Here is a 12,509-nt window from a genome sequence, read left to right on the forward strand (position 1 = left end):
GCTAATATGATTAGCAGTTTCCCATTAGTAACCCAGACAACACTGTGAGAACTTCTGGACTGTGCCCAAGCACCCTTGTGGCACATCACAAGATCTGTCTGTGAGATTTTTCTGACCAAGAGTTTCCAAAATTATAAGCAATTCTCAAGGCAGCTTGAAAATCATGGAAGGCAGTAAGTGCATTTTAAATGGTCTTTCCAAACCGCTGTTTTTACCTACCCATGGCATTAGCAAGGACCTGAAATTCATCCATCTGAGGGAAGCTGTTAACTTTCCACACCATAGCAGCTGTATCACAGCAAGTCACGTGTCTAGAATGAAGTGTTCAGCCTCCTGTATGCAGCTGTAGCCACCCACCCACAGCACTACCAAGCACTCCCCTCTCAGGCTGGCTAGTGGAAGAGCTCCAGGCAGCAGTGCTAGCAAGCTCCTTCTACAGCCAGGTTCTGACTTTGTGCCTTCTGTAACCCCTCCATCAAACCTCTAAAAAGAGGAAAATCAAATGTCAGTCAGAACAGAGAAGAAAATGCCCAAGTTTGACTTAAGCAAAGAAATCTTATCACCTATGATCTTGCCAGTTAATGCATCCTTAAACCAGTTTGCATGCATGCAATTCCCTAGTTTGTGTTTGGGCAATTACCACTTATTCCTCAAAGCCAGGCAGCTGCCAGAACTGGTTCTAAGAACCACAACTAAAGGAGCTGTCTGGGGCCTCAGAGGCCCATTAGGCTAACCTGAACATCAGGGCAAGTCACCTAGCGCATGAGAAAAGCAGAATCCTACACACTAATCTTTGTCCAGGATCAGAGTAACCTGACAATTGTTTTACTCACCACGGTCCTCCCACTTGCCTCACTGGAAGGCTCCACCAGCATGAAGTAGAGCAAAAGGTGGTTCATGTATCCCCTAGTTTGGCAAGAGGATGGACACATCAATCATATGAAAAGGAGAGTTCTGAACAGTTTGCTGGCATCTCTCCTTTATATTTCACCAAGAGAGACACAGCAACTTAAAACATGCACACTGCACACTGCAGGGAGGCACAAGTTCTAACCCCCAGTCACTTCCCCATCCCCAATCCCACAGCACAGACTTAGCACTTGGCAAGTAAACAGGTCTGGGGAAAGGAGAGTTAACCTGACACGCTCAAGAACTAAAGCTCTAAGTGATCTATTTAATGCATTCACCCAATGATAAACATGAGGAAGAAAAGCTCCTTTTGCTATGGACAAAGTTGGCACTTCCTTTAATGAATAGTTTGAAAACAGTTTCAAATGCTAACAAGCAAAGGAGGCAATAAATAAAGTAAAATATCTTTCTTTATTGTTTCCCATGCAATATGTGGGATGCTTTTATCGTGCAGCTAAACACCACCAATGTCAAGGGTATTTTTAGAATTTAAACACTACCAAGGTCCATTTAGCTTTTGAGGTTTGCCCAGCACTTACTCACAGTTGTTTCACTAGCAACTGGAGTAGATGAAATCTGAGCCATTTGTCCTGAAATGCTTAATGGACTAGTTGTAAAGGACATTTGGGGTACAAGTTTTGGGATCATGCCAGTCACCCATGATTTGCTGGTATCACCTGTGGTGTTGATGATGAGTGCCAGACCATTGTGCTACATTAACATCACACAGACTGTGTTCTCTCTTATCTCTTGCTCAGGTGATTTACTAGATCTTCTTAGGGCACATACGTATGAAACCTTTTGCACAGCTTTAGGTTCACCAAGGAAGATTTTTAGAAGACAGGAACAATAAACATGAATTTGAGCAGGATTTCTTCTCCCCTTGTTTCTTTCAAATTTTAATATGGTGAGTCTGATTGTCCCTTAACTTCCCCACCTCTGCTAAGGCTTATTTACACCATCACTGTGCCAAAAAAAACCTCACACAAAAACCTTCTTCCACGCACAAGCATGATAGCCACACCCACTCTAGGTTCATGAAGAAGTTTGGCTTGAATTTGCCTTGACTTTTACACTAATGATGTGTGAAAAACAAAACTGAGGTGCAAGCAACAAGCAGCTTGGCTCTTCTCCGTGCCAAGGTGACAGCATGGGTCACAGAAAGAGTTTCTACCCAGTCAGATGGTTAGGTTTAAAGTCTTTCTAAGTCTAGAAGAGAATTCAGAGATACCCTGAAAATGTTTTAGTGCTTCAATCTAATTAAATGGTATTTCTTCTTCCCCCAGCACCACCTTGAGTAGCACATTTTAACTTTTCCCTTCACACACATTTACAATCACTGGCCAATAAACAGAAGTTGCTGAAATGCTCCTACATGCAAGGAAACAGTAAGATAAACCTGAAATAGTGTGGGCCACTGAAACAGTCAACACCCAGCAGTGAAGACTTCCACAGGAATCTTAACTCAATCTGCTCTGTAGTGACATCCCCTTCCCAATAGGATGGTGAAAAGTGAGTTCAGAAGGTGGAGTCAGCTTCTTTAACCAGCCAGCTAATAAATTCTTTTTTTCCTTGCTGGTGAATAAAAAAAAACCAAAAACCAAACAAACACAACAACCCAGGACACTTGTCATTTTCACTGATAATTTTCCCCGAAGTTAAAAAGTAGAATGTATCAAGAAGAGAGCAACCATCAAGAGAAGAAAAGAGAACTTTGCATTGCCTTTTACTCAGAAACTCTTGGTACAGGAGTATCAGCTATTGCTTATTTCTTAAGCATGTGAAATGGAACCAAAGGAACAGAGTTAATATATCTGGTATTTTAGCCAGCAGATTAAAACTGACAACATCATGCTCAGAATTACACAAAAACCCAGGGATGTAACAGTAACAACATCAGACTGTTTTCAAAGATGCTCTCGCTGCAGCAGTGATGGTGGTGCTCAGAGTGGGCCATTTTCCTGCCCTGGGCTGCACAAGCACTCAGCTGAGCCCAGGAGCTAACTTGCTCATCTCTCTACAAAACTGCTATTTCACAACAGAAGTAGCAGAAAGTTCCTTAAGTCCTCGATTATATTCCAGAAGAGTACTTAGGCTGCTAAATCATTCAGGCATTTTCAAAAGATTTCCTCAAGTTTGCAAATCTAATTGCTCATCTAAGCTTAATTCACCTCAATTTTAAAAATCAGCTAAATTGGTCCTAATGCTGATGACACAAAAAATGCTCTTAAACTCATTTAAGGTTAATTTGGTAATTTACCAACATAAAGGTTAAGCTCACTAAAGGTGTTTTTTTTTAATATAGAATTTTACAGAATTTGATTGGCTTGGCTATAATGGCAGAAAAATAGTTTACTCGAATTCTCTAATACTGACAAGCTCATAACTTTACTTCATGTAATTCTTCTAGATTAAAAAAAAAAAAAAGCCATAGAGGAAAATGACACCAATAATACAAAAAACAGTTTTTGTTCTAGCACAGTTACTTGAATTTTTCAGGTAATTTAGCAAAGTAATCACCAGTAGGGAAAAAGCACTCTTGTTTCCTCAACTCAAATCATCTTTCTTGTAAGGAGTAACCCTCTTGTATTAAAAATGCTGCTGTGAACAGGTCTAGACTTTACACAGCCATGGGTCACTAATTTAATTAGATTTCAAAGCAACTATTCTACCTTTACACTGAACACAATACTTCCTGTACCCTCCCTCATACTAAAAGGAATAAAACAATCCCCCAGAGGCTTACACCTCAATGCATGAGGAAACAACAACAAAGTGTGCACACAATACCTTGAGTTACAGATGGGGTTTATATTGTTCCAGTTATTAGGAAAACCTTAACTACCTAAGTTGGTATTTTTAGCAAGGCAAACGGAAGCTTTTCTCTTTTCTGGTGAGACAGGATTCTGTTTGACCCACTACTCAGAAAATGACTGCCCCCATCCAACCTCAGGAACTTCCCCTACTAAACAGGAGCTTTTGCACATACCAAAAACATAAAACAGGCGTCTCTGTATGAATAAAATAAATTTTAGAAGTGAACTTTACTGGTAACAGTAGAAGTCTTTGCCTTCTGTAAGAAAATAGTAGGGCTTGTAGGGTTTTGCTTGGGGTAAAATAGTAGGGTAGAGTGAGGATAGGAGCCCTTGGTGTATCAGCATTTGGTCTCTTGACCTTTTCTCCTTCCAAACGAAAATGGGGGCTGCAATTTCCACAAGGTTCTTGTATTGCATGTGCTACCACACATTTCTGACTCCACAAGCTTACTGTTTTCTGTATAATTTTATATATTTATAATTTTATATTTATAATTTTATATATTTATATAAATAAATTTATAATTTATAATATTACTGTATAATTTGAGTGATCCAAAGCTGCATGGATTTGTCACCTGAGGAACTGGGGGTTTTGCCCCCACCAAAAGCCACGAGGGAACAACAAGAAACCAAGTTCATATTCTCCTCCAGGAGCTCAAGTAGCATTTCAAAGAATTACACAAGATAGGAGCTGTTACTGGAAGTGAAAGCACACTATAATAGACAGGATCATTTGCCTCCAGTTTCACCATCTATAAATGCCATGAAAATACCTATTATTTGACACTATGATACTGCTACACATTTGTGCTGTTATTCAGCAACATGCATGTAATGGAAAACCACACTACAACAACTCTATGAAGTCTATGTAAATAACTTTGTTACTGTTAACAACAGCCCAATTCCACCTTGCTCTGCTGAACAGGATGCTAATTCAGCCTCAGTCTAACTGTAACACACAAGTACATAACCTTTCCTACTCTACTGTTCCACGTGATAACAAGATGCCAGCTTCTATCACACAGGAAGGGCAGGGGCAGTTGCCAGGCTATAATCCCAGATTCTTCTGGATCTCAGTGTAAACAAAGCACTTACAGCATTGGCTCCCTAGGCTGACAATAAATGCAGTTCTTCTGCAGGCAGCTATAGGCTACCCCTCTTTTACATGCTGTGTACACAGGGAGTAAAGAGGATTTTTTGGGGAGTGGATATGAAAATGCTAGTGCCAAAATTTCTGAGCTCCCATTTTGTGAACAGCATTGCTGCTCTCTGTATGGCAAACTACCAGCAGTAAAAGGTGGAACAAACCATAACCTATTCACACAGTGCAGTATTTCTGGAAATATAATGGCTACTAGGACACAACACTTTTGATGCACAAATGAAGCTGAAATTATAATTGTCTCTCTACTCTCTCATGTTAGCTAGTGGTAACGGTAATGATATCAAAGTGAGACAATTACAGAATGTATGAAAACAGGTTCCTAAACATCCATTCCTCTTTCTGATCTCACAACAAAACTACTGGGCCACAATACTGATTTGTCATCATATAATGGGAATGAAAAGTCAGTAAATTTTCGATAGCCAGTAATGTGTTATAAAGTAAGAATTTTAAAGAGATTTGTTTCACAGCTTCTATGAATTTCAGTCTACGGGTTCACAGACTGAAATTACTTGTTTTAAAATAATAAAATTTTAAAGTTATTTTAAAGTCGGTACTGTCATGAAAAATGAGACTTTCATTGTATGAAAACTTGAAAAAAATATGCAGATATTTGAATGTAATTTAAAAATTCCCACGACAGAGAGATCTGGTGATCCAAGAAATGTCTAAACCACAGACCCAAACATATTGCATACTCTCACATGCACATGAAAAGAAAAGGGGTAAATGAAAGTAAACAAACAACATACAAAGGTGAGCTTATTTTAATCTGGTTATAAATAAAAACCACAAGGGCAAAGTTGCTCCCCCAAAAACTAGAAAGCGAATCACAAAAAGTGAAATGAGTTTAGTGGGGAAAAAAGATCACAGGAAGGAACAAAAATTATGAAAAATGGACATGAAAGGAAACTGAATTATCTCTTTTCAAATGCAGCATTCTTTTCTAGTCATACAGACAGACACTCATTTCATTGCAAGAAGTTTAAACGAAAAAACAGGAAGGATAGCTAAGTGTCCCTAAGGGGTTAACAGAAGTTTAGGGAGAGGGGTCTCTATCCTAACTAGGAACAAAGCAAATAAAAAACAATTATTATTTTATCTTCTCAGTTATGGTCACTTCAGCTTTACAAAGTGTTAAGCTGTAAGAGCAAGTGCTGAAGTGACCTTAGTATTAATTAGGAGACAGAGGATAGAGCTCTCACCCAGTTACAGGAAAATGTCCCTTGGCACCAGGATACTACAGGGAAGAAGGGAGGAGATACAAGGAGTCAGAGAGAGAATCCAGCACTGTATTATTCCCAAAGAAAGTGTCATATTGAGACACTTGAGGATGCCCCCAAAGGCCGGCACTGGGGACCTGAGACACATGCACACAGAGCCCCTCGATACTCAAGAGAGCTGTAGTTGGGACTAGAGGAACTGTCAGAGCTGTGGTGCCAGTGCTGGAAATCAGAGCTGTGGGGTTTAACAGGAAGATGAAAGCTGCTTATGCCATGTCCCCCCCTTTTACCTTCTTCTGCCACACAGCTCTGTGCCTGAACAGTGCCAGCTCAAAACCATACTTGCCACATGAGCAGATTCCTGGCTACTTCTATCTACAATAGTGGCAAACATACTTTTACTGCCTTTTCTTATTTTTGTTTAAACCACAGAGCTGCTTTATCTCCAGCCTAGCAGAAGGTCACATGGAGAGGGCTGACTAATTTGAACTGACTGCAGACAAGCTGGTACAGGCATTACTGAGTAGCATAGACCAGGGACCACCAGAGAGAGATCAGCTGGGTAGTAAATTCTAATTTATTCACAACACATGGAAGAATGTGTCAGCAAAGATTCTCAAAGTGAAGCACATTAATTAGTTAAGCCTACTCAAGTTCTGTGGCTATTTTAAAATTAACAGGGTTGAGTAAATTAGGGCAAGCAGACAAAAAGGCCCACATCCTCAAAAGCACATTGTGGGTATGCTGTGAATTGTCTTTGTTGATCTGGATCTAAATGGATTTCAAGGTCTAATAATGAATCAATGAGTTGAATACTGCTTCCTAGATTCCTATCACTCTGTGATTAGGCTCTTCTAACAACGTGGGATTCAAGGAGTGTCTTGCACTGCATTATATTAGACCAGAGCTGGTATTAACTTTCAAACTGAAATTATGTGAATGTTGACTCATCACAGCACGAACCATAAAGCTGAGTCCTGCTGTTGTCTTTTTTACATCTCCACGTAACCATTTGCAAATTAAACCAAGAACAGTAAAAGCAAAGTAATAAAGCATGGTGGACATCAAATTTCCTGTTATCTTTTATGGTACATATTTATAGGAGATGGATAAAGCACTTTACAGTAGCAAGAAATTTGTGAAGAGAAGAGAAATACTTTTGCCTCCCAAACATTCAGTAATATTTAAAAGTAATGTTAACATACCTGTTCCTTCACTGCTCTTTTTTTCTGATTCTGCCACTTGTATCACTTCAGCAGCAGCATCCCTTACTACCAAGTCTTCATTCTGCAGCAGCAGAATCACACATTTCCACAGACCAAGGGTATCAGACAGTCCTATATTTATTTGTGGAGAAAAATCAGAGTTCTATTTCTTACACACATTCAAAGAAGTTAGAGAGCTCTGTTTCCACACCCAAACACAACACATGAAAAGCATTGGCAAACCAATGGGAAAGAGATTTGCAATACAATCAAAATATTTTCAGCATTTGTGAACCTTATTTACGTGGCAGACTCAGCTTGGTTTAAACAGTGGGCAACAGATAAGAGCACAGGCCTCTCTATCTGGGTTCAACTTTAGTCATGAGTGCTTTCAGTTTTCTACAATTTCTAGGAGTGCAGAATTCCTGTTTGGCAACATCAAAAATTCCATGGCTGGAGATTGACCACACACTCGGATCATAGATTTGCTGTTGCAATCTGCCTGGAGCAGAGGCTGCCAAACCAAGCTTTCTTCACATACTGTCAGTAGTGCTGGACACAAATGCCATTCCCTGCTGGAAACAGCAAACGACTCCATCTTTCAGGAGTCTACTCATCACCTCCTTCTCCCTACATCCACCTGTCCCCACCACTCACCAGCATGCCCTGCCACTCTCTGTTGGAAACAGGTTTAATCCATGGGGTGATTACATGTACACAGCTAAACTAACGAGAGAGAAGTGCCAAGAGGGAGGTGCTCACTGGTAATGCCCAAGGCAGGCAGGCAGCACACACCAACCCAGTGGCAATTCCCACCTCACAAGCCACATTTCCCTTGCAAACCCTCGTGCCATTTACTGCTGCCACACCACGCACTACTAGCTCAAGTCACACGTCTGTACTCCTAGGCTTGCTGGGGTATTTTTCAGCTGACTTTTCAGGTTTTGTGAACATCCTGATTAAAGGAATCCACTGGAATGTCACTTTTAGATGCAGCCAGCTGTTAGATACTATGTTCTGGTAGCCACAGACAACACAAGAGTTGTGCTTCATTGCTGGTTTTCTTCTACCATGCTTTCAGCAGGTTTATCAGAGATTTGTATTACAAGACTAGCCAGACAACTGTATTTCACTGCTTGGCCAAAGTGAATTGCTCTAGGCTTTCCTACACAGGCAGGGGAAACATTAATGTATTACCTGTAACTTCCCTATGGGGCAATGGCATGAAGCCTAATTATTTCAGAAAGAAGTTGCTTTTTCTCCTAGCATGACACACTCAATAATGTTATACTGGTACAGCTGGGGCAGAATAATTATTCCCTTATAGATTCAATTGCCAGAATTCCCACCTAGACAAGTTTCTACTGTGTCTCCAGAAGCAATGGAAGTCTACAAAAGGGAATTTGCATAAAGACTTTTTCTGAACCCTCAAGCAGCTTGATGAAGAGGTGATGGGGTCACTGAGAACACAGAGACTGGCATTCACCCTCTTTCTCTTAAGACTATGGTAATGCAAACTCTTAGGAATGACTACAACTCCATTTCATACAACCACAGTTTCCTTTAACTTCTACTTTTTACTGTACGTGGTGAAGCAGGCTGATGCAGAAGAAGGCATAGAAGTCAAAGCTGTTTACTTGCACACAACCCCTTTAAGGGAATTATTACGGGTTTATATCACTACAACTAATCACCAGCCCATGCCCTTGATTTGCCAAACTCCTCACTGCAGTATTGATAGTTTTACAGTTGTGAAGATCTCCAGATTGACAACTCTAGGTACTATGAAGGGCCAACTCTGCACCTTTCTTCCTCTGGATCAATTTTCAGAGCAAAGAGCTAATTCAGATAGTTTGACCACTGAGGCCTTGGGGCTCTATTTTCTGGGCTATCTGGGGAGCATTTATTTTTCTTTACTTGTTTGTTTTCATTTTGTTAGGATTTTACACAGGATACAAACGGCTGCTATTTTTTATTTCAGATTTTCACATCTGCCTGACTGGAAAGCTTGGAAATCAGCAACTGTTTTGACAAGATCAAAGAAGAAACTGCTCTCCATCATCTGCAGACCACATCCAAGTAACAACAGATGAGAAGCACTGCATTTAGGAGTTTTTCACTCCAATACTTCCACTGTCTTCATTTGACATAAAATGGTAATAATGTCTGTCCTACGAAGAGCTTTATCTAAATGGTGAAGGTCAAGATTTCCAAAGCTGATACAATGAAAAGTGCAATGTCTACCTCATATAACAAATTTAGCTCTGGTAAATGTTACCAATAACTCTTAAAAGGCACATCTCAAAATAATAGCTAATTTTTAACAAAACCACTATCTGCAGATTAAGAAATATACTGTTCTTTTTGTATAAGAGGTATTTGTATCTGATCCACATGGATGGATTTAAACTACTTAAACTAAAAACATTTATCTAACTACACTGGAATGAAGTATCATGGAGTTAAAAGTATCTAAAGCTGTCTGTCCTGTTCAGGATGCAGAATAATTTCTTCATCATCTGTTACTACCTGTTCTTACATATCTCTTGGCCCTTTAGTCACAAAATGCCCTTATTCTCTATTCACAGAACGTAGGGGGAAAAAAGCTAAAAGAAAACCCCATCTATTCTCCAGAACAAACCAGAGTTTCACTGAGCTTTGCCTCCCAGTCACTAACGTACTGTTGAATAAGGCCATGTAGGTTTTGGTTGTTCTCCTTCTTTCTTTGTTCTCTAAAGAGACGGTCTAATGTTAACTTGAAACAAAAATCCTTACACCTAGGAGATAAAATGTGATCCAATTATTAATCATTCTTATAGTAGAAAGCGTCTCTCATTTCTAGAGTGAAGCCCTTCATTTCAACATCTAGCCAGCAGAGCTTTGTTACGCTCCCAGTGATAAACTAAATTCTGTCCACCTCACCAACAGAGTACTACAGAAAGATTCAAGTCACAGAACATCTGCAAGCCAGTAATTCTGTACAGCAATGTATAATGACCAAAAGACATAACAACATCTCATATGCCCCTTCTGCAGAGGTACTGCCAGAGGCTGGGCACATGTGCTTTTTCTACCATAAATCTGTATGTTTAATAATTAAATCCTATTAAAATTTTCAAAAAACCCTGTTTGATGTAATTATGTTTTGACTGTGCATATACATAAAATACATTTGAAATCCTGTATTAATGGATTTCATCAAAAAAGATCCAAAAAATTACTTTCATGCTACTTACCAAGAATGAGCTTCTCACTCATCAGAAGGAATGATGTTATACTTTTAAGAACTTCAGCAGCTGCTAACAGCATCTCTGTCTCTTGCTCATCTCCACAAAAGTACACTATCAGCTGAACCCACTTCTTCAAGGTTTCTTGTGATATCTGAAAGCACAGAAGATGTGAGAAGTGTGCTGTACAAGGTGGTGTTACCTCTTACCATCACGCTGAACTACAGCCTGCCTAAGGGATACTGCTCATTAGTGCATGCCCCGTTTTTTCTAAGTGGTGAATCTCATGTGAACGTTTAACAGTTTGGAAATTTTCTGTTAGTTAGAGCAGTACTCACAGGCAAGTCTTCCACTCTTTCCCTTCACACCAAACTCACCAATGACCACACAAGTCAAAGTGTATTTTTGTGTCCTCAGTTCCTCTGGCACACGCAAGCCAAGGACAAACATGCTGGTCCTTTGCTGAATTTCAGAGAGTTTCTCTGTGCCCATCTCTCCAGCCTGTCAAGGTCCTTCTGAAGGGCTGCACAGCCTTTTTGGGATATCAGCCTCTCCTCCCAGCCTTGTGTTGTCAGTGAACTGGCCCCTGACCCTTCATCCAAGCCATTGACGGAGAAATTAAACAATACTGGGCCCAGTATTGACCCCTGGGGACACCACTAGTGACAGACCAACCATACCCTGGCTTACAACGCTCTGGGATGTGCCATTCAGCCAGTTCTCATCCCACCTCATTAACTGAGGAATAAATGACCTCAGTCATGCTCTGCCTCGTTCTGCCTGGTACAGGGCCTTGTATCTGCACTGCACAAAGGGACACAGTCAGACCGTGTCCTACAGATTCTGTAACAGGTGAAAACAAAAAGGAAAAATCTCCCAAGATATTATAATGACTCAAATTTCAAGCAGACACATGGATGGAATATCTAAAAAGACAGAACTTAGCTTTTACCTCATGGAGGAGAAAATCCCTTCCACAGATGTAAATACTGAATGCAAGCCCAAAGAAAGAATTTCGATGGAAAACCGATGTACCTGGTCTTTCCCAAAGCCGAAAGCTCTCTCTGTAGGAGTATCTTAGATCTCCCACGATGTATATGCTTATTAGACAAAGTGGTTGTAGCATTTCTAGTTAACATTTTTACAGCATTTTTCATTAATTCCTCTTTGTTATGTTAACTTTAAGTACTCACACTACGCCTTTCCTTTAACAAAAAAGATTTAACATCATAATTCATGTCCCTCAATTCCTGTGTGCAAATCTGATTTTATACTTCTTATGAGACATGGTTATTAGCATATAATATGAATCCATTCTGCTGCTCATTCTATGAAAAATAATAGCTTTGTAAGGAAAATAATCTTCCGTTTAAAACAGACCATGAGAGTTTTGTTTGTTTTAAAATATCTACTAAGTGGGTTTTGTGTCTTTTTAAAGACACAAATATTTTTAAAAATGTCTAACACTAACGCTGCTTTTGCACTGCTCTACACATATATATGTGACATCACAGACTGACAATTTAAAATCAAAAGAAATCTGAACTGGCTGGGAACTGCACCCAACCACTGCTTCAGCTTCGTGCCTTCCCACCCCATGTGCTCTCCTGTGGGTTTCTCCAAAAATCAAGAAACCACAACAAAGCTGCACTTCAGTAAATGCCCTGGATTCAGAACAAGCATTAAACACCGCAGGCATTTCCCTTTCCACATTACAGTGGCCATTTTGGATGAGTTTGAAGCTGAAATTACTCCATCAGAAATATTTATGTATGTATTTAACTTGAAATTACTTTGGGAGGGATGTACTGAGAAGACATTCATGGCTGTGTCATTTCAGAACATGGCAGCATATTCAGAGAGGAAGCGATAATATTAAAAACGATGAATGGACACAAGAAAACACAAGCTTGGGGCTTGGATCTAAAAGAAGCCACATTACTGCATCACTAAAAACT

At 39.9% G+C, this 12,509-nt stretch overlaps 1 protein-coding gene across 7 annotated transcripts in view; it reads right to left on the minus strand.

The window, feature by feature from the left end:
- THADA (THADA armadillo repeat containing) overlaps positions 1-12,509 on the minus strand; it is a 150,303-nt gene that overhangs the window by 19,977 nt on the left and 117,817 nt on the right. For 5 of the 7 annotated variants that reach the window (XM_063390779.1, XM_063390776.1, XM_063390777.1 and 2 more), the window contains 2 exons: positions 10,561-10,705; positions 7,325-7,456 (listed from right to left, as the gene is read on the minus strand). The exons of 1 other annotated variant lie outside the window; for it this stretch is intronic. In XM_063390779.1, the coding sequence (XP_063246849.1) occupies positions 7,325-7,456; positions 10,561-10,705 (277 nt within the window). The remainder of the gene's footprint in view (positions 1-7,324; positions 7,457-10,560; positions 10,706-12,509) is intronic. One more of the 7 variants, XM_063390780.1, reaches the window with a different exon arrangement.

This window comes from Prinia subflava, chromosome 2 (genome assembly GCF_021018805.1).
Source record: "Prinia subflava isolate CZ2003 ecotype Zambia chromosome 2, Cam_Psub_1.2, whole genome shotgun sequence".
NCBI lineage: Eukaryota > Metazoa > Chordata > Aves > Passeriformes > Cisticolidae > Prinia > Prinia subflava.